This window comes from Pleuronectes platessa, chromosome 13, assembly GCF_947347685.1.
Source record: "Pleuronectes platessa chromosome 13, fPlePla1.1, whole genome shotgun sequence".
NCBI classification, from domain to species: Eukaryota; Metazoa; Chordata; class Actinopteri; order Pleuronectiformes; family Pleuronectidae; genus Pleuronectes; species Pleuronectes platessa.
In genome coordinates, this window is record NC_070638.1 from 16,099,670 (window position 1) to 16,127,511 (window position 27,842).

General features: G+C 42.0%; 2 protein-coding genes across 2 annotated transcripts; both read right to left on the bottom strand.

Annotated features, from left to right (window-relative positions):
- Positions 1-7,062, bottom strand: LOC128454589 (sodium- and chloride-dependent GABA transporter 2). Its single transcript, XM_053438010.1, has 14 exons — positions 6,865-7,062; positions 6,561-6,695; positions 6,336-6,476; positions 4,440-4,524; positions 4,222-4,354; positions 3,911-4,045; positions 3,473-3,576; positions 3,265-3,389; positions 3,058-3,170; positions 1,786-1,923; positions 1,442-1,544; positions 745-845; positions 470-640; positions 1-370 (listed from the first exon to the last, which is right to left on the bottom strand). The coding sequence occupies exons 1-14, from the start codon at positions 7,052-7,054 to the stop codon at positions 203-205; spliced, it is 1,842 nt and encodes a 613-aa protein (XP_053293985.1). The 5' UTR covers positions 7,055-7,062; the 3' UTR covers positions 1-202.
- Positions 7,063-18,994: 11,932 nt separating this feature from the next.
- Positions 18,995-27,161, bottom strand: ccdc39 (coiled-coil domain containing 39). Its single transcript, XM_053438519.1, has 20 exons — positions 27,075-27,161; positions 26,384-26,503; positions 26,119-26,265; positions 25,871-26,029; positions 25,590-25,682; positions 25,326-25,454; positions 24,975-25,166; positions 24,748-24,851; positions 24,525-24,657; positions 23,550-23,744; positions 23,280-23,444; positions 23,052-23,189; positions 22,146-22,354; positions 21,817-21,940; positions 21,511-21,670; positions 21,320-21,426; positions 20,122-20,262; positions 19,641-19,820; positions 19,383-19,471; positions 18,995-19,227 (listed from the first exon to the last, which is right to left on the bottom strand). The coding sequence occupies exons 1-20, from the start codon at positions 27,159-27,161 to the stop codon at positions 19,053-19,055; spliced, it is 2,847 nt and encodes a 948-aa protein (XP_053294494.1). The 3' UTR covers positions 18,995-19,052.
- Positions 27,162-27,842: the final 681 nt, after the last annotated feature.

Here is a 27,842-nt window from a genome sequence, read left to right on the forward strand (position 1 = left end):
TAATTTTAGCATTCCACCCTACAAATGATTCATACACTGATTGATTGGAAACTGTTACTTGCCCCTTAAATCATGCTGCTATTTAACTTCCACTGTAACTCCCTCCATTGCTCTGGATTTTGACTGTAGGAATGGGTGGTGTAGGTTCCATCTCATATGGCCTCTTTTCATTGACCCATGTAGACTTGTCTCTCTGTTTGGACTAGACTACCGTTGGGCCTTCTCCATGTAGAAGGCCTTCCCCCAAGTCTTTGGAGGCCTCATCTAAGTCTGTATCTTTGGGTTTGTTTTCAGTACACTTTGTAGATGTACATGTCTCCCCTTGTGCCCTAAACATGTCATCTGCTGGAGCGGTCACCATTTTCACTCTCTATGGGGAAAGAGCCAGGATCAATCCATAATAACAGCACAACAAACTGAAGACGGTGTAATATCCCAGTATGTTTGACACATTTGATCTTTAGAGTACCTGTCTTAGTGTTCCTGGAGTTACAGTCAGACTGTAGAGACACCACAGCGGCACCATGAGGACTGAAGATGCTGCTAGAAGTAACCCAAGGACATGGCCCCACCATGGGTAGTGGTAGGTGTTGTTGTATGTCAGAGGGGTGAATTTGATCACAGAGAAAAGCAAAACGCTCTATGAAGAGAGAAACATATCTGGGTCACTAAACTGAAAACTCGTTTTTATTTTCTCAGTCAAGTATATGTAGACAATAAAGGCAGTTTCCTTCATTTACTTACAGCAGACAAACATGGTGTGATGAACTTCCAACAATATTTCATGTAAAGTGAAGGTCTGTAGCCAATCATGTCCCTGATGTTATTGTAATAACGATCAGCACCTTGGAGACAGACATTTATTAGATAATCAATATTACATGGTAAGGAGAGTGAAAACAGAACAAAACAACATTTTAGAGTTGAGAATGAGTTTTATTTAATAGAAGTTGCAATATGTACGAAGGGGTGGGGGGGGGGGGTCGGCAGTAATAGTTTTGGATATTTACTGTGCCACCTGTTTTAATTTGAGTTAGTAAGTCACAATTATAGTCATTATTATAATTATGACTCTGTTGTTACCCAGCTAGCATTGTGTCCTTGTTGCTCTGGGTTGGTATTCCCCCAGTAATATTGTAAACAATTAAATTATGGTTTAAACATCGCGAGAAGTTTGGGATCTAAACGTATGTGTGGTGCTATCGATGGTGCTGCGTGGAATCATCCCCTTGAATATGATTGTTGAGAGAAAAATACACTTTTCTATTTGTTTCTAGATCTTTAGTCCTCAGTGGGCTAAACACTGATGTCAAGGCAACATGTGACGTCTCCACCTGCTGGTGGTGCTGGTACTGTACTGGTGCGAAGTGGAATTGTCATTCTGTATTTAGTGATAGGATTATATAGTAGCTATTTGTATTTGAAAAACAAAGTAACTCACCATAAACCCATCCTATACAAATGGTCTCCAAAATTCCAAGAAGTAATAATGGGATACCGGAACAGGCGTAGTAGTCAAAAAGCTGAAATACATAGATTCCTCCCTGTGGTTCATTAGAACAAAGAGAGAGAAAATGATTATTAAAGAGAAAAGTAAAGTTGTACAGAAATTGATCAACTGTATATAAAGCAGGAATTTTCACCTATTCTTTTTTTATTATTGTGACCCTTCATTAACACCTTATACTGAGAGGACTCCAACAGTCAAACAGCAGAACACACAGACAAACACAGAGGGGTCATTTTGTATCATCTGAAATGGCAGACACACAAAACCGCACTGACCTCAGTGACCATGCAGAGACCGATGACTAAGCACACGCCACAGATGACCAGCAGGAGTAGTTTACGTCGATGACCAGTTAAAAAGAAGGACGGATGCATATCTGATATGGATGTTACCAGACATTCCAGATACACAAACTGTGGGTAAAAAGGAATATAGATTAGAGCTCTATTTAGTGACATTAACACAGACTATGACTGTGATGTCAGAGAAATGCATCGAGAAGGAGAGCAGTGCTACATTTGACACTCAACTCATGCAGCAACAGTTCTCCACAGCCGTCAGATGCTTGTCTTTACAATTGTTCTTTGTTTGATTTTACTTCATCCTGAACTCCTTTACAGCATTTTCACAGATGAAAGTTTGGACCAAACAAAGTTCCAAACAAAGTTTTTAGTGTTTACATTTTATAGATTAAAATGTAATTTCACATTACAATTTAGGGTCCACAGATGAACGTGTGTGTGATGTTGGCTTATTTTTAATGCAGCTATTGAATTTGCTAACTTTTTTGAATAAAATGCATTTGTGCTGTTGTAACATCATTATGGTTTGACTACCACACACCAAACACATTATTCAAACATTATATATTCAGAGGCAAGCAATCCTGTGAGCCTAGGAAAACCTGTTTCTGGAGAAACAAGAAAGAGTTTCACTTCTGTTTGTTCTTTTATCGTTTGATGCTGTCTTATCTTCCTGAAATCGGTCCAAAAATGCAAACTATCAAAAACGTTCACACCTCAAATAAACTGAACCATGGTTCAATTTGATCAAGACCAAGACTGCCTCCTCTGGTTGGAAAACATTTTGGTCCATTAGGACCTTGGTTTCAGGGCACCTTTCACACCTGTTAGTCCTTGTCGTCATCACTTAGTTGGGCTACATCTACCTATATTTCACATTGTCTGGTTTGTAGTCATTCTGATGTTGGTTTGTTACATATTTGGCTATTGTACTAACCAACTCTTTTGAATAAAGGGGTTTGAATGGTGAAAATGAATGAAGTAGTTCTTTTTTTTTATTATTAACATCCTTTTCACCCAAATATCTTTGGAGACGAAGACTGGAAGCAATCCTGGGAGCTACCTTCTGCTTCTCTTTCCTCTTCTATTGTTTCATGCTGTCTCAACATCTTGCAATAACTCTAAAGGCGGAACTATACCAAATAGAGTTTTTAAGAAACAAACGTTCAAATCCAGTTCAGTTTGATTCGGAGGGAGACCATCTGTTTTGATGGTACCAAGTCCTGGTCCATTGGTGTGTCCTACCTGACTATCCACTCCAAGGAAGACAATCATAAGAAAGAAACAGGCAGCCCAGAGTTGGGGTAATGGCATCATTGCAACTGCTCGAGGATAGGCAATGAATGCCAGGCCGGGACCTGCAAGTGGCACAAAGGACAAGGTAGACCACAAAATATGTCCAGCCATAAATTAATTCATTCATTCATTAATTAGAGCTTGAAAAACTTATACCTGATTCAGCCACTGTTGAGATGTCAACACCCAACTCATAGGACATGAAGCCAAGGACGGAGAATATTGCAAAGCCAGCAACAAAGCTGGTTGCACTGTTCAGTAAGCACAGGGCAAATGCATCCCTGTAGAATCAATAGATACGTTACTTGAGTCATAGAAAATAACAACAAAAATAAAATAGAGGAGAGAAACATGTTTTCCTTACTTGTAGCAGTTGTTGGTGTATTTGTTGTAACTTCCCAAAGATGTCAAACAGCCAGTGCACACAGCATAAGAAAAGAACACCTGGCTGGCAGCATCCATCCACACCTTCACATCATGAAAAACTTCTTAGTGTGTCCTTTCTTTATATATTTTTTTTTACACTTTTTCATTTGATCATTTATGTTTGAAAATGCAATGGCTCATCCACTAAAGCCCAGAGTTTAAGTTTGGATCAGCAGTTCAATGATTAACGTATAATTCATTTGTTTAAGATTTGAAATCAATCTCATGTTTGACCAGTTGAGTCAATAAATCCGTCGCATTCAGCCTCCTTGTTGAGAAGGGTGGCTGTAAGACTTGGAACCATTTAGAACAGTTTGGTATTTTTAAATACTAGTGATGCAGACTGTTTTTTTATTTGCTCGCATTTTTGTCTTACCTGAGGATTAGCCAGATGTGTCGGATCAGGAGAAAGGTAAAATCGAATACCATCTAAAGCTCCTGGCAAAGTCAGACCGCGGATCAACAACACAATCATCATCACATAAGGAAATGTGACTGTGATGTAGACGACCTGAGAGAGGAGGAGGGATAAAGATACAGTGAGTATACAAAATACTAACACTGCAACATAATACATTGAAAATCAAACTTTGTTAAGCTCTCAGAGTTCTTTGAGCTACTGTCGTTTTCAGACAGGAATTGTTTTAGCTCCTTAGAGTTGTCGGACATAATTGTTTGGAAGTTCACCTTTCCTGAAGACTTGACTCCTTTCCAGACACAGAAGTAACAAATAATCCAGCTCAGCAGAAGACATCCAGCCAGGTCCCAGCGGATGCTACCCATCTCTTCAATTCCTCCTGACAAACCCAGGACTCTTCTCCTGAACATAAGATATGTTTAGACACAATTTCCTGTAAAATGAATCTTCTGTTTTAATATGAATTAGAGTTTAAGTGAATACGCACTGCCAGAATTCTTCAAATGGAGATGTTGCATTTGGAGATTTGGGATTATTTGATGAATGATTGACTAGAAAATCCACACATTCCCCTAGTAATAGAAAAGAGTAAGAGGTTAAATTGACATTTTGTGCTACAGTGAATTTAAATATTGAATGTCTTTGTGAGAAATGTCTTATACAACGGTTTCCCTGTCATTTTCTTTGATACATATTTCTCTAATGTCCTACTGCATGAATGAGTCAGTCACAACCAGTGATGCCGGTAACGCGCTACTTAGTAACGCGTTACTCTAATCTGACCACTTTTTTCAGTAACGAGTAATCTAACGCGTTACTATTTCCAAACCAGTAATCAGATTAAAGTTACTTGTCCAAGTCACCTTGCGTTACTATTTCGGTATTTGTGGTTAACCCGCTGGGCACGTCCTGCGGCTGGGGGAGCAGTCGCCCCGTCGCCCTCCTCACCACGCCGCCGGAGGCTCGGTGTGCGGCACGCCTCGACGTTTTTTTAGGGGGGTTGTGCTCGTCCGCGGTGCGGGGGCTTTCCTATGCCGCGGGGCGGTGTCCGTCGGCGCTGCGGAAGGCGGGGACCGGTTGGAGGGGACCGGGTACGGCGGTCGGCGGCAGCGACTCTGGACGCGTGTCGGTCCCGTCAGATCACCTCAGCTACAGCGCCCGTTGGGGGAACCCTCCGTTCGCGCGGGGGGGGGGGGGGGGGGGGGGACCTCCGGCGGTGTCTAATAAAGTTAGTGTTGGCAAAACCGGTTGTCATTTTCATGTTGAGGCGGCGGGGGTGTTGTCGGCAGCTGCTGAATGTAACTAATAAAGTAACTTGTAATCTAACTTAGTTACTTTTAAAATCAAGTAACTTGTAATCTAATTTAGTTACTTTTAAAATCAAGTAACTTGTAAAGTAACTAAGTTACTTTTTCAAAGTAACTATGGCAACACTGGTCACAACCCATGAGAAGTTCGTAACCAGCCATGTCTTGTGACACATGTCGTCTTCCCCAGCCTGCGGTGAAGCATCATGATCATTTTTAATGTCCTACAACATCTGGGCACAGTTTTTAACAGATGTCAAGCAAACAAGAGGAAATAGTGCTGGGTACTGTTGTCATGCAAATTGGAATTAGCACCTTCTGGTTGTGTCTCTGCCACCCAGTGAACTTTTAGTCCCTCCATATTACATTTACAAATAATCAAGAGAACAAAAAAATGCTTCGCGGGGCCACCTTGACCTTTAAACCACAAACTTCAGTACATCTATGAGTCCAAATATATGTTTGTACAAAATTTGAAAGGACACTCTGTAGGTGTTGCTGAAATGTAGTGTCTACGATACAAAAAACTTTTGTCTGGTCACCGGGATATCTACCTTTGACCACTAAAATTCCCTAATCATAATAATAGCTTGAGTTTATATAGAGCCTTTCAAGAGACCAAAGGATGCTGGGGACAAAAGAGAAAAGAAATGAAAGTAATTTGCACAAAACAGGATAGAAATGAACAGCACTAATGGCAGGAGAGCCTTAACTGAGGCCAAAGGCCTTAGGGACCGGCTGGTGTTTGAGTATTTTTTTTATTATTTCGTCTGTGATTTCAGCTAAACATCCAAGATTCAATCCAAGTGAACGTTTATACAGAATTGGAATAAATCGGTGGGAAATAAAGCGAGATGTCGGGCAGTTTTACAGTGTGGCTCACTGGTGTAGATTTCGACAGCAATGGAGGGACCTATGGTGCAGAGGTTATGTTAGGCTTAGACAATGCTAACAATTGAAAGTAGGATTAATTTGTTTTTTGATCTGTGAATTACCAGACTGAACATTTCAAAAACTCAACATATAAATACTTAACACAGTGATAATATGTTGTAGCGTTGGTTACGTATGTTCACCTGTATTCCAGGTGTTGTTACAACCGACCCAGGGGAGCTCAGAGTTGAAGGAGGAGAAGAGGTAGAAGAATCCCCAAGCCAAGATGACGATGTAATACATCGCATTGTAAAGCATGAGTACTTGACCGCCATAGCCTAAACCTAAATACACACGTCATTAAATTGGAACTTAAGATACAACAATACAAAATTAAATTTTATATCAACTCTTCTGTATCCCAGTACCTTCAAGTATAGGGCATATTTTCCTCCAACATGTGATTGAACCCTGACCAGTAAGCTGCCCCAGAGACACCTCCAGAAAGAAGATGGGGATTCCACATGTGACCAGGAACAAAACATAAGGAATCAGGAAAACCCCTAAAGGAAATGATTAGGTTATTTTTTTGGTCAAGAAAAACCACGACTATTATGAGTAAAAACAACATTATAGCCAGTGTTACTGATGATTGCGGCAAATTGAACTAAGTCTCCTGTTTTCCCCAAATTTCACTTTCACAGATTAGACTTTTGACAATTGTTCTCTTACCACCTCCATTTTTGAAGCAGAGATATGGAAATCTCCAAACATTTCCCAGGCCAATGATTTGACCAACAACTGCCAAAAAGAACTCCGTCTTGTTGGCCCACTGGCCTCTCTCAACACACTTTGATGTGGGAGGATTTGGAATACTGTCATCTTTCATCAGCTCCTTCACTGGATTCTCTGCTGGCTCCATTAGGACAGGGCAACTGTTGTGGGATGTTACATTTGAACAAAAACAGTGTGAGTTTTACGATACTTTATTTAGTTTTATATACCTCTTTACTATTCACTGTATATAACACCAACTTTTTAGAGACTAGGGATACAGAAGGAAATTATCATTTTTTTGGCAATGCATGATTAAACATAATTAATAATTTTTGCTTTTAGCCGCTAACCAACTCCACTATATATTCAAGGCTCCTTCATGTGCTATAGATGAATGTGTGCTTCAATCCCTGAGCAACAAAAGCTCCAATTGGTGGATCCCTCTTGAGCCAGCCCATCGCAGAACTCATTGTGAACCAGTAATAAGGCTAACGAGTTAGCTAAGTGGGAGGTCAAGCTGCATTACATTATGTCATTTAGCTGATGCTTTTTTCCAAAGCAACTTACATTTTTAGTACACTTAACATTCATGAGGGGCCATTTAGGGGTTCAGTATCTTGCCAAGGACACTTCGGCATGCAGATGGGGAAGAGCGTGGTTTGAACCGGCAAACTTCGTGTTTGCCGAGAACACCCGCTCTACCACCTAGGCCACACCATCTTAAGTTCAGCAGCTCAAAGTAGCCTAGTAGCCGCTCAATTGGCAGACAGACAAATGGCTGCTGTTAGATGCTGGACATTCAGAGAAAAGCTGGAAAAGATGAGAATGGCGAGAGTAAAAACAAATAACAGCTACAGGCTGTAAAACCAAACCAATGATCTGAAAAACACAGCCAGCGTTGGTAAATCCTTAGCGGTCCAAACTGAGATGAGGTTATATTATGCTCCCTGTGCCACAGTTTGTCCATGACCTCTTGAGACATGAGATGCAGTGACGTCAGTAGTTAAGGAAGACTGCTGTCCATTCCTGTTGTGTTTACCACAGAATTGATTGTCTCCAATTTAGTAAATTGGCAGAACCGGGCACAATCCAAGTGTCTGAGATTACCCTGTCATCTTTTTGTCATTGGCTTCGTGGCAGAAGATCTGACCTGGTCCTGTGGTTGTCGTTTGACGGGATTTATTTGGAGCTGGCTGATGGTCAATCTTATCCTCTTCCTCAAACTCACTGTCAGACTCTGAATTTACAGAAATGTGATCCTCATATTCTGAGAACTCTTCCTCGTCTTTCAAGGCTTCTCCCTCTTGTTGTTTCTAAGGTCCTCTGAACAGAGAATACGTTCACCACCTTGATCAATTGTTGTATCCCACCCCCAATTTACAGCTCTGATAGGGTGGGAGGAAATTTAGAAGACACAGGGTTAAAATGTGCGGGAATGTGGGAGCAAAGTAATGTTTGCCTGAAATGTAGCAATGATGCAACCTTGTGCATGGAAAACAGGTGCAGGAAGCCAAAGATCATGCACATACAAGCGCGCACACACACACACACACAGGCACATACACTCATACTAACAGCAGGCGAAGGTAGGAGGAGGACTGAGTCAGATATACCTACAATTTCAACACTTTCTTTACCCTCGGGTCCAGTGGATCCCTCGGACCCGAACAATATGTAATATGAATATGTTGGTGGGTGTAAAGTGTGCAGTAAATGAAAATGTGTTATTTTTCTATAATTTTCACAGAAAATGTTTGAAAAAAACATCAATCGCATCAGTTTTCTTTTAGAAAACATTAAAAACAACACGCAAGGGTTAAAAATGTTCCTCATAAACTCTTAAGCGATTTAAACAACTACAATGTAAACTTCAAGTAATGGGGAAATCCTATTAACTCCAAAATGGTGTTAAAGCGCAGGTCACTGGGGGAGTAGTAGTAGTGAGGCACTCACTGAAACTCTGCCGTATACTACCATAAACTACCATATTAAAATATTAACATGGTAGTTTATGAAAGAACAGTGTCAGGGAGTTTTCACCATCATACTTCCTTTCATCAGAAATAGTAACATTTATATTAATGATAATTTGTAGGTGTTGTGTATTCTGTTCACTGGTAAAACTGTTGTGATGGAAATCTGAAATTGCAAGAGGCTGGAAAATTTGTTTGTGTATTTCCATAAGGGCTTATCTGCAGAAAAGATCAACACAGAGAGTCACAGGGAACTCAAAGTGAAGATGCAGAACATTAATATGCAAGGATCTTATATAGGAGAACTAAGGATGTTTGTCTGAGCCAGTTCAGACTGGTTCTGTAGGCGATGATTGAGACAGGATTTAACACACAGGAATAAATGATTTGCATACGTTTCCATTCGGTTCTTGGATAGGCAATAAGTAATAGAGAGGAGAGACAGGTTACATGTCACACTAACCCTAACACTTCAGTTATGCAACAAGTTACGCTTCAACTACAAAATAGCTTTCCCTGCTGTAACTAGTCATATAATCTTCGGTGAGAAAGGTCACTAAGTTCATGGAAGATACAACGTCTCTGTTGAACAAAAACAGTTGTGAAACTATTCAGACCTGTTTCCTCTTATGCATACAGGCTTCACTACCATAAGCATCACCTCTGTAGGCAAAGTGAGAGTTTTTATTGATCAAGGCAGCCTGTGGTGTGTTTTTTTTTTACTAAAGATGATGTGCTGTGATTATCAGACACACTTGAGAGTGATAATATTTCCACACAGTGGAGATTCAAGCAGTTTATACATTTAATTCTCGAAATCACATCAAACACATTTGACATACAAGTACCAAATATTTGGAAATACCATCTTAAACTACCGTACCTGCCATTTTCATCAGTACTTTTCAAAGATCATCTTTTTGTGTTCCCTTGTGCTCTTGTGTTTTGACCGTAGACTCTTATTTCCAGTTGTTAGATAACCTCTTGTTTTCATTTTATTCAAGAGGCTTGTATCACCTGTTAGACAGTTTTTAAATGAATGCTCCACTGTATCAGTTGAATCAATAATGAACTATCCTAGGTGGGAAACGTGGCTTGCATTTAGGTGCACAAGATAAAACACAAGTGTACAGAGTATGAGTACAGAAAATGATAATTATACATACATATAATTGCAAGTAACAAAGAAAAAGATCAGGAGATGAATAGTTTCAGAAATACTCAAATCAGCTTAACAAGAATCGTGACACATACCAGAGAATTAAAACAGGACGTTGATATCACTCCCAGACTGACTGACTGATCTGAGTAAGGGTAGTTATGTTAAATAACTCAGCAGCGTTTCTCACAGAATTTGTTAAATATGACAGTAATTGGGGTGAACGCACACGACCGTCTTGCCCAGGCGCATCAGACTCCAAGAGTGAAAGATAAATTCAGATTTTTTGTATCCCCATGAAACCTGTAATAAAAATAATATAAGATTTGGCCAGTACACAGTGATGAATCAGATATCTAACTTACAAAACTTTCATACACATGTAAATGTCAATGAACACATTAAAATAAATAACTCTGTTCGGCATATTTTACAGTATTAACTACTCAAATTGGTTGTAGTTATATAAAATGTGTTTTTAATCTCAGTAAATATCTATCTTATAAGCATTTCGGCTTGAAAGGTGAAATTGAAAGTGAGATGTGATTCCTACTATCACCAGAAAGTAGAAAATCTGACTCCACAGATAAAGGTATCAAGGTTGAAGAATACTTGCAGACTATTTAATCTACAGTTCATATCAGATCATTGAACATATCAATATTGATTCTTGTGATGCAATCTTTTTTTTTTTTTCATTTTTGATTAATCTTCGCTTTAAAAAGAAAAAGAGTATAACTCTTTCACATCTTGTTTTGTTTGACTGAAAGATTAAAAAGAACTACAAATATTGAATTGACGGTGATGTGTGACAAAGAAAGAACCTTTAGTTTAGAGTTTACAGTACCGTTCAGAGAGCAGATACTCCGGATCATTCAAACCTGAGGAGGAAAGTGAACGCACTGAGATCCCCTCCCCTCTGTACGTGTCAGGATGTTCCCTCCTCAGTTTTCACTGGAGCGTGAAGTCTGTTACTGTAATCTGATTCGACCAGCAGAACACTGGAACACACAAATACTCATCAGCACACTCATGGAGCACTTCATTAGGAACCGTATACTCATTTTGGGTGGGTCCTCCCTTTGCCTGAGTCCATTATGGAATGGATTCAATGAGTTATTTGTTTCTGCAGATCTTTCAGCTGCTCATTCATTCTGCCAATCCCCTGTTCTAACCGACCCAAGGGTTTTCTACTCGATTCAGATTCTGTGAATATCACTAAGTGAAGTACAGTTAAATGTTCAATAAACCAGTTTGAGATCTTTCTCCGTGACATGGTTCATTTTCAATTCAAACAGAATAATTTGAAGATGGTGAAATGAAGCCACAAAGTGATGATCATGGTCAGCAGCAATGGCTGAGGCAGTAAAAGTATCATTGATTGGTTTTAAGGGGCGCAAAGTGTGCCAAGAGGGTGCCAGTCGTCACCTTTTGTGTTAGTGTTCTGATGGTAATACTGTTGCCTTTAGGCAAAATAATAAATATTTACCGATTAAAAGATATGAAGACTTCTGCCATGACAACTAGATCGTAAACTAGGTAGCATCTGTGACTCACTACAATGAGAAGTCGTTTGTTGAAATAAGAGTCACACACCGTCCAAATTATGCAAGAACTTTATTGAAGAAAAGTGTTTTGATTCATGTTAATCCAAAAGACCAAAAAAATGAAACGGCAGTGATTGCAGGAAGAATACATTTCAAACGGGAGAAGCATCACAGTGGTGTCAGGTATGTGTGTGGGAGAGAGAGATCACCTTCAACCATTAAAAATGTACTCATTAGAATGAACTTCATCTGTGTTCCTTAGTGCATCTGAAACTTATGTTCAATAGGAAAAAAAAAAAAAAAACTGCTCGGTAGCAAAGTGGCTTGAGTCCAAAAAATATATAAATATATGTCACTCATAATCATTGGAGGCTCTTTTGAAGGCCTTCAGTGAGCAACGGCCACTGCAGCCACACATGGTGATTATCTCTCATGGGCTCTATGTCCATGATCATTGTCCGTCTCTATGAACCGAAACAGTCCTGAACACATATTCCTCATGATCCTGAACCAGAAGAGCTGCTGCTGTGACAAATTACACCAAACTCTGTTCACAATTGAAATGAAATCTGCAAAATTCTCCCTATTCCAAGACAGTGAGCCATCACAGTGAGCCCATTGTGTAGCTGCTATTTTATGGTAAAAAAGTTACATAGTGTTGCTTTAACAAGTAAAAGAAATACACACGTAACGTTCTCCAAAATCAAAATTTGACACATAGATTATAAATAGCAGAGGATTATCCGTATTCACAATATATTTTTTTATTTTTTATTACCTTGTGAAACATGTGAACTAACTCTCAGAAACACACAGAAACGTTTGAGATGAGTCCCTTTCATACTTTGGTGATGTTCTTTACAGTCAGAGTGAAGTTCCTATCTGGTTGACCCTGCTGGATGATTTCGTAAAGCTGAAAGACACAAATCCAAATAAACTCATCATATTCAGGTCCTGGTTCACCTGTTGTTATTATTATAGTGTGCACTACACAATCAGCATACAGTAGGTTTAATAAATGTTTGATAACAGACGTTTAAATTGACATTAAACTCTGCGTGGACAAGAAAGTCGTCCTGAGAACACGTTATTACCTCGGTTAAGATTGGAGCCACTGTCGTTTCATTTAACTCACGATTGGACTGAACGGTCGCCTGAAGGATTACCACAACTGTGGCACAAACAAAACGAGGCATGAGTTCAAGCCATCAAAAGTCATGTTGGATTTCAAGGTGCAAGATCAAACGTACTGTTGTTTGGGAGAACAGAATCTGGAGTCTCTGCTGTGGGTGTCCCCGAAGTAAAGGAGGAAAACGGCGCTGGGGAAACTTTCCAAATAAAGTAAAGTACGTTTGAAATCTACATCATCGAAAAACTTCAGCTCAACAAATTTGCTCAAATTGTCTCCATCTACTTATCTATCTACATATATATTAAAGTTGTTAATTGTCTTTGTACTCACTTGACTGGGCGGCCCCCGAGGCCAAACCTGCAGTGAGTACGATCAGCAGCAGCATGTCGAAGCTTTACGTATATATTCAATGTTTTCAGCGTGAAGTCAGTCGTCGAAAGGTGTCGTTTCTGCCTCCAAAGGACCTCTGGTTGCTTTCGTCGTGTGTGAGGAAATGACACCCTTTTTCAGAGGGTGTGTCATGGTAACAACAATAGCTACTGAAGGGACAACTCAAGCAGAAATCAAAGGGATATGAATAATGGGCTCATTGTTCAAAAAAATATGAGGAAATACAGCACCGTTCTAGTTCGGTGAAGCATGGCCCTTTGTGATTTGCTTCTTCATAAACCATCGAAATCCTCCCACTGACTAACCAATGAATGAAAGGCTGAATGAGTACAAACAAAAAACTGAAAAAGAGGTAGCTGCTCTTGCAAAGCTAAATGACAGCTTGTTGGAGATCCATCCTTTTTTAGAGCAGCCACAGAAATGCACTGCAACAGGGAGATCAGCAGGAAAGGCCCTTACTGGTTGGAGTGTTATCTCCACACCACCTGCTCGACAGCCTCTGGCACTGGCCCTCTTACTGCTCCAGACTCCTGGCAAAAGACTAAGGGAGACAGAGCTTTTGAAATAAGAGCACTGAGGCTCTGGAACACGCTGCCTGAGGAAATAAGGCCAGCTGAGTCAGAAGCTTCCTTTAGATCAAAGCTTTAAACATGCTTTACCTGCTTAAATCTCTGTAACATATTAAGTGTTTTACTTCATTACTTTTTTTACATTACGTTTTTATGTTTTCGTAATTACTTTTATGTGTTTTTACTTTATTTATTTGTAAAGCACTTTGTAACTTTGTTTTGAGAAGTGTGTCGTCGCCAGGCACTAAACTTGACCTCGCCTCCGGCGATTTGACAAACGTGTTTGTTGATCCAGGATTTGAGAAGGAATAATTAGACACTCAATTAGATCTCATGGGCCCACCACCTGTGGGAAGACCCGTTGGGGTTGGGTGCGCAGCCACATGGGTGGCAGCGAAGGTCAGGGGTCTCGACGGACCAGACCCGGGCGGCAGAAGCTGGCTCTGGGGACGTGGAACGTCACCTCGCTGTTGGGAAAGGAACCGGAGCTTGTGAGGGAGGTGGAGCGCTACCAGTTAGATCTGGTGGGGCTTACCTCCACGCACAGTCTCGGCTCTGGTACCGTACTCCTGGATAAGGGTTGGACTCTATTCTTCTCCGGAGTTGCCAAGGGCGTGAGGCGCCGGGCGGGTGTGGGGATACTCATAAATCCCCGGCTGAGCGCCGCGGTGTTGGAGTTTACCCCGGTAGACGAGAGGGTCGCCTCCCTGCGCCTAAGGGTTGTAGGGGGGAAAACTCTGACTGTTGTTTGTGCGTATGCACCAAACAGCAGCTCAGAGTACTCGGCCTTCTTGGAGACCCTGAATGGAGTCCTGCATGGGGCTCCAGTAGGGGACTCCGTAGTTCTGCTGGGTGACTTCAACGCCCACGTGGGCAACGATGGAGATACCTGGAGAGGCGTGGTGGGGAGGAACGTCCTCCCTGATCTGAACCCGAGCGGTCGTTTGTTATTGGACTTCTGTGCTAGTCATGGATTATCCATAACAAACACCATGTTCGAACATAAGGGTGCTCATAAGTGTACCTGGTACCAGAGTACCCTAGGCCGAAGATCAATGATCGATTTTGTGATCGTGTCATCTGATCTGAGGCCGCATGTTTTGGACACTCGGGTAAAGAGAGGGGCGGAACTGTCAACCGACCACCATCTGGTTGTGAGTTGGATCAGGGAATGGGGGAAATTTCCGGATAGACCTGGTAAGCCCAAACGAGTAGTGCGGGTGAACTGGGAACGTCTGGAGGAGGCCCCCGTCCTAGGTATCTTCAACTCACACCTCCGGCAGAGTTTTTCTGGCATTCCTGTGGAGGTTGGGGACATTGAGCCGGAGTGGGCGGTGTTCAAAGCCTCCATTGCTGAAGCTGCGGCGGCTAGCTGTGGCCTCAGGGTCTTAGGTTCCTCAAGGGGCGGTAACCCTCGGACACCGTGGTGGACACCGGTGGTCAGGGAAGCCGTCCGATTGAAGAAGGAGGCCTTCCGGGATATGATATCCTGGAGGACTCCTGACTCGGTTGCAGGGTACCGACAGGCCCGAAGGGCTGCAGCTGCTGCCGTGTCGGAGGCTAAGCAGCGGGTGTGGGAGAAGTTCGGAGAGGTCATGGAGAAGGACTTTCGGTCGGCACCAAAGTGTTTCTGGAAGACTATCCGGCACCTCAGGAGGGGGAAACGGGGAACCATCCAAGCTGTGTACAGTAAGGATGGGACTCTGTTGACCTCAACTGAGGAGGTCGTCGGACGTTGGAAGGAACACTTTGAGGAACTCCTGAATCCGAATAACACGCCCTCTATGTTGGAGGCAGAGCTCGAGGTTGATGGTGTTTCGTCGTCAATTTCCCTGGTGGAGGTCACTGAGGTAGTCAAACATCTCCGCAGTAGCAAAGCCCCAGGGATTGATGAGATCCAGCCAGAAATGCTAAAGGCTCTGGGTGTTGAGGGGCTGTCATGGTTGACACGCCTATTCAACATCGCGTGGGAGTCGGGTACAGTGCCAAAGGAGTGGCAAACCGGGGTGGTGGTTCCCCTGTTCAAAAAGGGGGACCAGAGAGTGTGTACCAATTATCGGGGTATCACACTTCTCAGCCTCCCTGGTAAAGTCTACTCCAAGGTGCTGGAAAGGAGGGTTCGGCCGATCGTCGAACCTCAGATTGAAGAGGAACAATGCGGTTTTCGCCCCGGACGTGGAACTACGGACCAGCTCTTCACTCTCGCAAGGATCCTGGAGGGGGCCTGGGAGTATGCCCATCCGGTCCACTTGTGTTTTGTGGATCTGGAGAAGGCGTATGACCGGGTCCCCTGGGAGAAACTGTGGGAGGTGCTGCGGGAGTATGGGGTAAGGGGGTCTCTCCTCAGGGCCATCCAATCCCTGTACTCCCAAAGCGAGAGCTGTGTTCGGGTCCTCGGCAGCCAGTCAGTTTCGTTCTCAGTGGGTGCTGGTCTCCGCCAGGGCTGCGCCTTGTCACCAATCCTGTTTGTGATATACATGGACAGGATATCGAGGCGTAGTCGTGGTGGGGAGGGGTTGCAGTTCGGTGGTCTGAGGATCTCGTCACTGCTTTTTGCGGATGATGTGGTCCTTATTGGATCATCGGCTTGTGACCTTCAGCACTCACTGGATCGGCTGGCGGCCGAGTGTGAAGCGGCTGGGATGAGGATCAGCACCGCTAAATCTGAGGCCATGACTCTTAGCAGGAAACCGATGGATTGCTTACTCCGGGTAGGAAATGAGTCCTTAGCCCAAGTGAAGGAGTTCAAGTACCTCGGGGTCTTGTTCGCGAGTGAGGGTACTATGGAGCGTGAGATTGGCCGGAGAATCGGAGCAGCGGGGGCGGTATTGCGTTCGCTTTACCGCACCGTTGTAACGAAAAGAGAGCTGAGCCGCAAGGCAAAGCTCTCGATCTACCGGTCGATCTTCGTTCCTATCCTCACCTATGGTCATGAGGGCTGGGTGATGACCGAAAGGACGAGATCGCGGGTACAAGCGGCCGAGATGAGTTTTCTCAGAAGGGTGGCTGGCGTCTCCCTTAGAGATAGGGTGAGAAGCTCAGTCATCCGTGAGGGACTTGGATTAGAGCCGCTGCTCCTTTACTTAGAAAGGAGTCAGCTGAGGTGGTTCGGGCATCTGGTAAGGATGCCCACTGGGCGCCTCCCTTGGGAGGTGTTTCAGGCACGTCCAGTGGGGAGGAGACCTCGGGAAGACCCAGGACTAGGTGGAGAGATTATATCTCAACACTGGCCTGGGAACGCCTCGGGATCCCCCCGTCAGAGCTGGTCAATGTGGCCCGGGAAAGGGAAGTCTGGGGCCCCCTGCTTGAGCTGCTCCCCCCGCGACCCGACCCCGGATAAGCGGATGACGATGATGAGAGATGAGATAATTAGACACTTATACATGAAGTTCTGGAAATTGAACATTTATTGTAAAATAATGAAATACTTACAGAGAGTCTCTGGGGTTCTGCCGGACACGTCACCAGGTTCACTGGATCATGTCGAGAAGAAGCCCAGTTCAATCCTAAGTCCACAGTATATATAATCAGACACAGGGTGGGCACAGAGGCGGTTCTTTTTCCCTGAGGGAATTCAGCCATTGGCCAGATGTACACTGTTTCCTCAAAGTGCAGTTTTTTGCAAGCACATCACTTTCAACTGACCAGGTGTCCCACTACTGTGGCCTTGGCAAACAGGGAGCTTGCTACAGTGGAGAGACCCAGCAGATTAAACATTTCAGGAGGATTTCATATCTTTTTCTCACCACGTTTCATGAAGCACCTCATTGTATTAGTTCTGGCTGATACAATGAATTTCCATCACACACTTTTCTCCGAATTGTATTTTGGGTCAGATTGGCATTCAGATTGATACCTGCTCTTTCAGTGGTCGTGCTCTGGGCCTGACCCTGCGTCTGAGTCAAAAAGATATACATCATTCCAAATATAAGAAACAGTTGTAGCATTATAGATTATATGGATTAAACAGCTAATATTTGTTCACAGGATATAGGTAAAATATAATCACAAAATACAGAGAAACATAGATATCTCAACAAGTGCTATATGATATTATTATGATTTTTTTTTTTTTTAATCATTGGGATTTCCCCTGCCTTCCCTTCAGGGCGTGGAGGACACAGTAACCAGGAAGCTGGCAGAGAAAATCTCCAAGTATCCCTCTCATCCTGTTATGACAAAGCTTTCAAACCTCCTTTTGGGGTCAGTGTTTCTCCTTCCCTGTGTGACTCTACCCGGAGCTGGGAGGAGCCTCCTGTGGTGTATCTGCGCATCTCCTCATCCACTCCACCTCTCACTCTATAAGACCTCAGCTCATCTCCCCTGTCGTCGCCAGATCATCCGTTCACACCCTGGACACATCCCCTTTTCCACCTCCTGTCCTCTGGCAGACACTGTACACCGAAACCACCTCAGAACAGGTTATTTCCCTTTGCTGTCAGCCTCATGAATAGCTGACAGTGTCATGTATGTACCACAAACCGGTTGTTCTCCTACATGTACATCGACATTCACATTTGCAGACAATGCACATACATCCCTTTCTATTCTAAACACAAAGCACACTACTGTTGTTTGCAGTATCACATTGTATTTTGGTGACTTTTACACATATTGATTTAGTGAGTATATGAGTCCAGTCTGTAGATATTGTGTGGTACACGATACACAGCCGAGAGTAAACCACCTATAAGCTTTCAAAGTTCCGAAGTCGTCTCTCTCCCTCCTGTCATTCAGCTGTCAGACGCGTCTCTGACCCTGCACCACCACACCTCTGGATACAGCATCTCCCATTAAACCCTCCAACCAGAAGCCCTTCATCAGACTTCACGCTCCATCCCTCGTCACCACCACTGCCCAGGGACCCGGTTAAGTCTTGATTGCTCCCATCGTGTTCCTTCTGGGGTCTATGTGCCAAAGTCTATTCCTCTGATCACAATATATTTATGATCATTATAAAAAGTCTCTCCTGACTGAAATATAGGTTGTGGTGATGATCTGTAACAATAAGTACAAATACAAATACCGTCTTCTGGAAGTTTTATTCCAAAGTACTTTCAAATGGAGAATACAGAGTTCAGCCGCCATGTCACTTCCAAATCATGATATTAAGTTTCCACTGATTAAACGAATGAAATAATGAGATTAGTGTTCTTTGAGTTCAGATGATGTATGAGATTATGTGTGTGCAGAGTGTGTTCAGGAAAAAACGGTTTGTATGTTGTATTCAGTTCAGTTCTTCATAGCCTGATTATTGGAGATGGATGTGTGTGTGTGTGTGTGTGTGTGTCTCCTTACTGCTTCAACTAAAAAAAGGTCAAACATTTCACAGTCTGTGTCCATTGAGTGATGTGACACAGTTATTCTATGCAACTAGGAGTTCTTCAACTTCCTGCTGCTGGTGCTGCTACTTGCAGAGCTGGAACGTCTGGAGCTGGTGGGAGGAGGGGAGGTCACAGTCATGTCTAAGCCCAGTTCCACAGTCTTCAACACGGGAGAATGAAGTGCAGAGGCCCTGGGGCTGCTGCTGGCTGAAGATGCAGGAGACCTTCAATACAGAGAGAGAACAGCACCATGAAGGTACAGAGGAGGAGTAGCACTGGGAAATCTCCAGTTCTTAGTATGACAATAACGGAAACAAGACCTTGAAAGGTACTAAAGTAGATTTAATTAGTATGAGGTCTGTTGAGGAGAGAGTCTGACCTGAGGGAGGCAGAGCTGCGGGCGGAGTTTGTCTTGGAGCTGCGATGGCTGGTGGGCGTGGAGGAAGGAGCTGGAAAAGACAGATTGGCCTGAAAGAAAAAGCAGAAACAAAAAGGTTAAGGAACTCGGATTTTGTCACTAAAACCTCTACACAATTCAAGTTGAATCCCATCCCTGACACTAAAGCAAAGCCAAGCACGTTTAATGCTTAATATATCATCTGAATATATAAACAATGCACCGCTCTTCGTTTTATACCTGCAGGAAGTATTTCTCCAACACTGGTCTGAGATCAGGCTTGTCCTCCACGGCCTCATTTAGCATCTTACCGATGCTCTTGTTGAATTCTTCTAGTTCCCTCAGTTTAATGTCTTTTTCCTCTAAAGTCTCAGACTTGGTGTTATTCGCTGCACGGATCTTTTTGGTCAGCTTGGAGCACTAGTAAAGCACAAGGAAAATACAAAATGTTATTATGATTAAAAGGTAACAAACACACACACAGCATTCTTCCTTTATTTACTAACCATTACCAGAGCATAATCTACCCTATTTATACTAGGTTGAGCCAAACTAGAGAAAAACACAAACAATTTGTTTCAGATTTAAAATGTTCAATTGCGTTAGTCTGACTTATAAACTGAAAATAAAAATAAGATAGTCGTGTTCAGATATTTAAATTATCATAATATTAAAACATATAAAGTTAGGTTAGCCAAACAATTACAGTTGGACATCAAACCTGTTTGGTTGCCCTGTCAATCTTCTCTTGCTGGGAGGTGATTTCTTTGATCAGTTTGCTGATGAGTGATTGTCTGTGCTCCATCTTATCTTTTTCAACCTGCTCTTCTTGCAGCAGACTCTCAAAGGTATTGTTCATGTCCTGGAAACAGAGGGTGGTAAACAAAAGCAGACGCTTCACCACACAATAGCAGCCATCGAGACAAACATTAAAAAAATCTGCAAAGGACTAGAATGTTTTTTAAGAAACAATGAAGCATGAAGCCATATCAAATATCTAAGAATATTAACAATATATCATGGACATGCGCTAAAGCAAAATTACTGAAAACTCCCTGTAATCAACCACTTTATGCAACAGGAAGAAAACCATTGTGATTCTCAAGAGGAAACAATATTTGGACTTTTGCTGGAAATTTAAAATTGCTTTAACGGCCTTGGAAACCTAACTAACCCCTGGGTACAGCTAGTGATGCTACAATGACCTAATGTGTATATAGTAGGGCTGTGTATTGGCCATATTGCCAAATGTTTTAATCCAAGTTTTGTAGAATTAAAAAAGAACCCACCACCATGCGTGACATATGTAGGTATTTCAAAGTGGAAGAGTCAATTGGCTGACAATAGATGACAACCCTGCTGTGTAGAACACAAACACAAAATAAACTGTGGGATACAAATCTTGAAATGGTAAATATTGATAAAAAAAAATTTTAGAGGTTTGTCAGAATTGAAACAGCATTAAACTAGATGTGATCAACTTTTTTCCCCTAAAGACTTGGGAAGGACTTAACACACATATTTAAAAATGGATTTACAAATAGCTGTTGCCCCCTAATCTAATACAAAAAATATGAATTCTTGGTCATAGATTTAAACATATCAATTAAGATTTTTGCTACAACTACAAGGAATTAAGTGTGGTTGAAACCTATAATGTAGCCGAAAAATATTTTTTTGCAGATTTTCATCACAGAACATAGGTGCTAATTATTGACAACAAATGTGATGTCAAATTGTTGAAAATGTGAGCCAATCTTCTGAGAATGTATTGTACATGTAATTCCATTAGACATTTTCTGTGAGACTTGTGATGGGACACGTTATGATTCAGGTTGAGTTATTTATTCAGGGCTCATAGACTAAATGTTACATCTTTCTACTTCATCTGCTCAACACCAGCTATAAACGGGACTAACCTGTAAGTCCTGTTGCAGCCCCTGGACTTGTCTCTTCTTGAACTTGAATGTATCCTCAGCTGCATTTAACTCTTCCTCTAACTTCAGTTTTTCCTGGTATTCTGGACCTGGAATAAAAAAATCTGAATTACTTTGTGTGTTGTTTTTAATTTGTTGCTCTGAAGTTGTTCTGTCAACCCCGTCATACGTACTTGATTCATTGACTTTGTTGAGAGATTTGTGAAACATTGAGTTACTGTTGTTGAACAGCTGGATGGTGTTCTCCAGAGCGCTGTTCTCCAGCTCCATCTTGTGTATTTGAGCATCTAGAGCGTCTCCCGTTTGCTTGAGCTCCTCCTTCTCTTGTGCAGCCTGGTGAAAAGCACAAAACCGCATTCATTCAGGGAGCTGGTGGGCACTGAGGGGAAATGTGATCACGGTTAGCTTCAGCAGACTCTGCATGTCACATGATGGTGGTTGTGTGTGTGTGTGTGTGTGTGTGTGTGTAGACCTCAGACCTTTGTGATATAGTAGGCCTGTGACTTCTCCTCTTCACCCTCAGGAGCTGCCATCGAAAGGGTCACAACCTCAAAACGGCTCTTTATCATGACGATCTTGGACAGTTTCTCATTCAGCTCGGCACTGAAACAGAATCAGTCACAAAATGTAGTGACTTTCTTTGTAAAACATTTACCAAAGGAGAAGTTACTTAAAAACCAGGTGATACATTTGTATACGAGGCCTCAGAGGTCCAAGACCACTTCACATTCACCTGGGTGGGGCAGTGGTCTCAGACTATCGGACTTAGTTAGTATATGAGATTTGAGATTATTGCTGTTGTTCCCACCTCAGTCTCTGTCTCTCCTGCTCGCTGATCTTGAGCTTCTGGCCGAGCATCTCTCTGTAGACCTTGATCTCAGCCTCCCTCTCCTTTAAGGCTTTCTGCAGCCCCAGCTTCCTCCTCTCCAACGACAGCACAGTGTCCGTCTTGTTGTACAGCAGATCTCTAATGCGCTTGACCTCTACCTTCAAGATGTTAAGCTCCACCAAGTCGTCCTGCAGAGCAACATGAGGTCAAACACAAATATTGTTCAGATTGTCACAGTAAGCAACTTGTGAATGTATGACCACAGACCAATTACCGCTAAGTTTTTTAAAACTAAATTTAGAATTGAAGCTGCAAATAATGATTATTGTCTTTATCAAATTGTCTGTTTTTTATTATTAATGAAAATACAAAATGTATTTGTATCCCTGGTAATGAAACGAATAGTAGTTTAATCCATTAATCAACTGACAATCATAACAACAATCAGTGTGAAGGTCGTGTTTTTAAACAAAAAAATGTAAATCACTGTGGGCATTGCGAGGTCTGATTAACATTTTATACAATTTGATAACATTTTAAATTAACAATCAGTTGATTTATCATAAGATTAATCAATGAAAAAGATAATCATAGGATGTTAAAATACCTAATTTTGTCTGGCCAACAGTCTAAATATGAAAAGCTAACTAATATACAATGATACCGTCACTTTAATAAATCAAAATAATCTTTTATTGAATTCCTGTCAATCAAATCAAACTAATCAAAAATGGAGAGCTTACTTCCAAAGTGACAGAACCTCCGATCAAAGTATTTAAGTCTGATTTCCTGCACACAGTTTGAATACAGGACGTCCTGCAGTGGTAACTAAATGTCAACAACTCAGGTGAATTCATGACATCTGCTGTGTCATCAGCGCGTCACCTGTTTCCTGAGCCGGAGTGTCTTCAGCTCCTTCTCACTGGTAACACGGAGCAGCATGAGCTCCTCTACCTTCTCGGTCACATCTCTCTTTTGAGCTTCTGACTTTCCCATTTCTTTCTTCAATAAGCGGATATCTTCCTGTCAGAGAGAGAGAGAGCCAGAGAGAGATGTGTGAGATATCATTATTTCATTTAGAAGAGCAGAGAGAGAACGAGCAGTGGGACTGACCTCAGCCTCCTTGAGAATGCTGGTTAGCATGTTGGCTGACTTCTTCTTCTCTTCCAGGGCTTTGGTCAGCTCAGCGATATTCATGTCTAGCGCTTGTTTTTCATCTAGCTGGACGTCCCCTTGCAGCCGTGCCAGTTTTCTATCCAGGTTGATGACCTTGGAGTCCTATGATGCAGGAAAGCGAGAGGCAACTAAGAAGCTATTTGTTGATGTTGCAGAGTCTCGCACAAGACTGGCTCAAACAGGTTTTAGTTTTTTGTGTAAACTTACCTGCTCATTAATGATCATCTGCTGTCTTAATAAGTCTTTCTCCTGTTTTCTCAGCTGGCTGTCCAGGCCGGTGATGGTGGATTTGCTCCTGGAAACATAGGCGACAGAATCCTTCCCCTTGGTCTTTAGAGCCTGCAGATGCTCTTTATGACGGAACAGCTCATGTCTGCAGTCACGCAGCTGCACATCCAGTTCCTACAGCGAAGCACAGGGAACACAGGGTTACAAAGTAGTAATACAGTACAAAGCTGTGATATTTTGAGCACTTTATAGATTCTAACAGGGATTCATGAAGCACAACATTTTTATTAGTATACTGTGAGGGTGGTAGGGGGAGTTTTACCCTGCATTTATATTAATTCATAGAAATTGGTTAAGTAGCTTTTGTGTTTTCAATGCTAACAAACAAAGGCGGAGGTATGAGATTATCTATCCTGCTTTTCCTGTGATTTCAACAAAAAGTTAAAGTTCACAATTAATTTCAGGCTTAGTTTACACAATTGACTTAGTAACATTTTGAAAAGTGAGGGGGACATTCCCCTTGAATGAGCCTGGAAACGTCAAATTATATTGCAAACGGCAGAAAGGGACTGTGGTTATCTCTAGTCTCTCCCTCAACCAACATTAACCAATCAAGGCCCACCTATATATAAATAAGACCTAGTATGTACGTAATACGACTTTTACAGTCAAAAATTTACATTTTGCTCCTGTGTTGCTTTGAGAAGAAATTGTCAGTTTTAATCTTTTTCATCTCTTGCCTCTATTAACACATCTGTTCCATATAATTAAATTCACTTTAAAGTTGATGTATATTTAAATTGAACTACCAGCAAAAAAAATAATCAAAAAGTGTCTTAAGATGTGAAAGTCCTGAAATGAAAAACTGAAAAAGATGCTCTACCCTAAATAACCACTCTGTCCAGCCTGACCCAACAGCAGTTTATCAGTTCGAGGTTGTATCAGGCTGCTCACCTTGATTTCCTCGTCCTCATCCCTGAGAAACTGGTCCATCTGAGCAGCTCTCTCCTCCTCACTCAGGGCAATCTGAGTCACTTCTTTAAGCTTCTGCTCCAGCGCAGTGTTATACGCCCTGGCCTCCTTGAGTCTACAACACACACATATACAGACAGAGCTTGTTTATGAAGTTCTTCAGTGATTATATATCGACAGAGACATGTTGTTATATATCACTCACTTCTCATCGTTGTCCCTGAAGTCTTTCTTCATTCTGGATATGTTGGTCGTCACAGACTTCACACTGGAGGTTGCTTTGTCTCGTACGCCCTTGCAACTATTCAGCTGCAATTAGCAAGCATTAGAATCAGTCTCAACAATATAAAGTTAGAATACAGATTAAATTAGCTGTAACATTCCTTGAGCGTGTATTCTTCATCGTTGGCTGATTTTCTTTGAGTAGCTGACCTCATCCTGCAGCGCTCTGCAGTTATTCTCCTGCTCCTTCAAATCCTGCCGCAGCTTCACAGCCTGCCGCTGGGCTCCAGACATCTTCCTCTCAGCTTCCTTGTTGTTGTTCGTCTGATCATCCAGCAAGTGCTTCCTCTCTTTAACGGTGGCATTCCTTTCCCTGATAGTCTGGTTAGCTTCGGCAAATTGCTGAACGGGTGAAGTAACAAAACCGAAGTTTCAAACACAGGGTGTTCGTCAAGTGTACTGTTTCGTGAGCATTCACATTCTGATGGCTTATACTGTTCAGAGAGTAATATATATTGGTTTGTCTTTTATCAGCCAAAGTGCAACGGTTAAAGACCTTACCAGTGCACACTGCTGCATCTCAGCATCACGTTGATTCATCTGCTTGACGGTGTTTTCCCACTGGTGGATCAGCTGTTGTGTCTCCAGGTGAGTCTGCTGCAAATTATCAGTCATCTTATCCAAGGCAATCTGTAAGAAGAGCAGATGATTATCTTTATGGGAATAATCTAAAGGATTCACCGAAACACCCCACCCACCCCATCCCCTGAATCCAGGCCACCACCTCTTAGAGGATATCATTGTCTGAGGTATTTTTGGTTGTACCTGTGCAGATATAGTCTCAGTCGACTCCTTGTCAACTGCTTTTCGCTTCTCACCGGCTTCCAGTGTCTTCTTCTCTATTGCCAGAGTGAGTGACTGCAACAGGGGAGGCATCACAGCTGTTAGCTCAGGAGGAGTAAGACTTGTAAAGGGCAGTTTAGCTAACAGCCCATCAGCAACAACATTAAAAGAGGTTACTGGTGTTGATGTTGTGGCTGATGGTGCAACTTCTCCTGAAAGCAGAATGAACAGCTGGTAGATACTTCTCTGTCTTTTTACTTCACCTTGATCTTATGCTCATCTTGCTGGGCATACTTCATGATGGCCATTGCGTCCTCATCTTGACGTGCTGACTCCTCCAAAAAGTTCTCCATGGTCTGCTGGTCCCAGTTCATTTGGTCCCTAAACTCCTCCAGCTTCTGTTTGGTCTTGAAGATGTGATTCTGAGGATATGGACAAAGGTCAGTACATTCTGAGGATAGGATGGAACCATCAGCTAAAGGTGTTTCTTATATTCTGGATTGGTACAGACCTCCAGCATGTTTCTCCTCTCTGCTAAAGATCGACGCTCATTCTCCATCTTTGTCGTGTCCTGCTCCAGGCGACCTGTCTCCCTCTCTGCGAGGGCTGTGAGGTGTTTCTCCAACGCTTCTTCTCTTTCTTTGGCCTTACATAAAGCCTGGGTGCATAAAAAACAAGAGAACAAAGCCACAATACAGTGGCCCTGTTACTTCAACCCAATCGTGAGATGCACACCTGACACGGAATACATATGTATTTTATTCTGATAAACTTACCACAGTGTTCTCCAGCTCTTGTTGGCCATTTTTGAGGAACTCGGTCATTAACTGCTTTTGATCCTTGTTGCTTTCGAGTTTGTTTTCCAGTTGCAAGAGCTTTGCTTCTTTTTTACGAATCTGAAAAAAACGTCATAAGATTACAAGCAAATACACGTATTATAAATGTCGTCTGTGTGCCCTTTTTTTTATTGTTATCTTACTTTGCATATTTTTTGCCCTCATCTTTCCAATCGTTTCTTAAAATCTTTTCTCTTCTTATTTTGGATTACATTTTAACATGTTTTTATTTTCATTTATATTGTATGTAAAGCACTTTGAGCTGCATTTCTTAATTGAACTGTGATATATATATATATATATATATATATATATATATATAAAGTTTATATAAGTAGTAGATGGATGGATGGATGGATAGATAACTTTATTGATCCACGTAAGGAAATTAACTAATAGTAGTAATAGTAGCAGTAGTAGCAGTAATAGTAGTAATAGTAGTAGTGGTGTTAGCAGTAGTAGTATCAGTAGTAGTAGTATTGTCTAGTTTCATGAAATGCATTGAGTCATGTTTTAGATAGTATAGTTTGGAGACTGTATTTAAATGTCTAATGTTCATAAGTTGTCTGATCAGTGTTAGCATGATGCTCAGTGAGCTACATGCTAACCTGATGCTAACCCTGTCACTCACCTCCGCTGTCACAGCCTGGTTCTCAGCGTTAACTTCGGGGAAAGCGAAGCGCTCGTCCCAGCTCACGTCCGATAAAACGGAGTTCATGATGCTCCGCGTCTTCTGCTACAACAGAGCCAATAAGAGAACTAATACCAGGCAGAGGATTCCCAGTAAGATCTGCTGCTGCTGTCTGTTGTCTGTCTGTTGTCTGTCTGGTGTCTGTCGCCCTTAGCAACGGCACGAGCCCCTCAACTGTGTTGCCACCATAGACTGTATATGGTTGCCACTGGGAGGCATCAGCGCGGCACCAGCGCCTCACACTGTCCGTCCGTGGTACTGCAGTCATCATTTCTACACCTCGGTTTATACACCGGTCTGACATTAAGACATTTAAACAGGAGTTTCTGTATAGAAAGTAATAAAGAGGTCACATCTCAATTTATACACACTGTGTCTGTCTGAAGGCAAATTATCATCTAGGATAATATATATGTGAATTGATCAATTTAATACAACCAAAGACATACAACATCTTTGCTTAAAGTTTATAGCACTCAAAACAGGATTATAATAATATATTTCATAATGATCAACAGAAATAGTAAAAATTATACGTTTTATTAACATTATGAATGTTATGGTTATGAACTTATCAAGTAGTATTTGTTAGGATGTTGCTTTTGATTAATGAAGTTGATTTGTGAAAGGGAAATCAAAAAAGGAATGCCTATCTGTATTTATGTTGTGTTATATTATGAAAGAGGGCAGGTAATAAATGATTTGTCC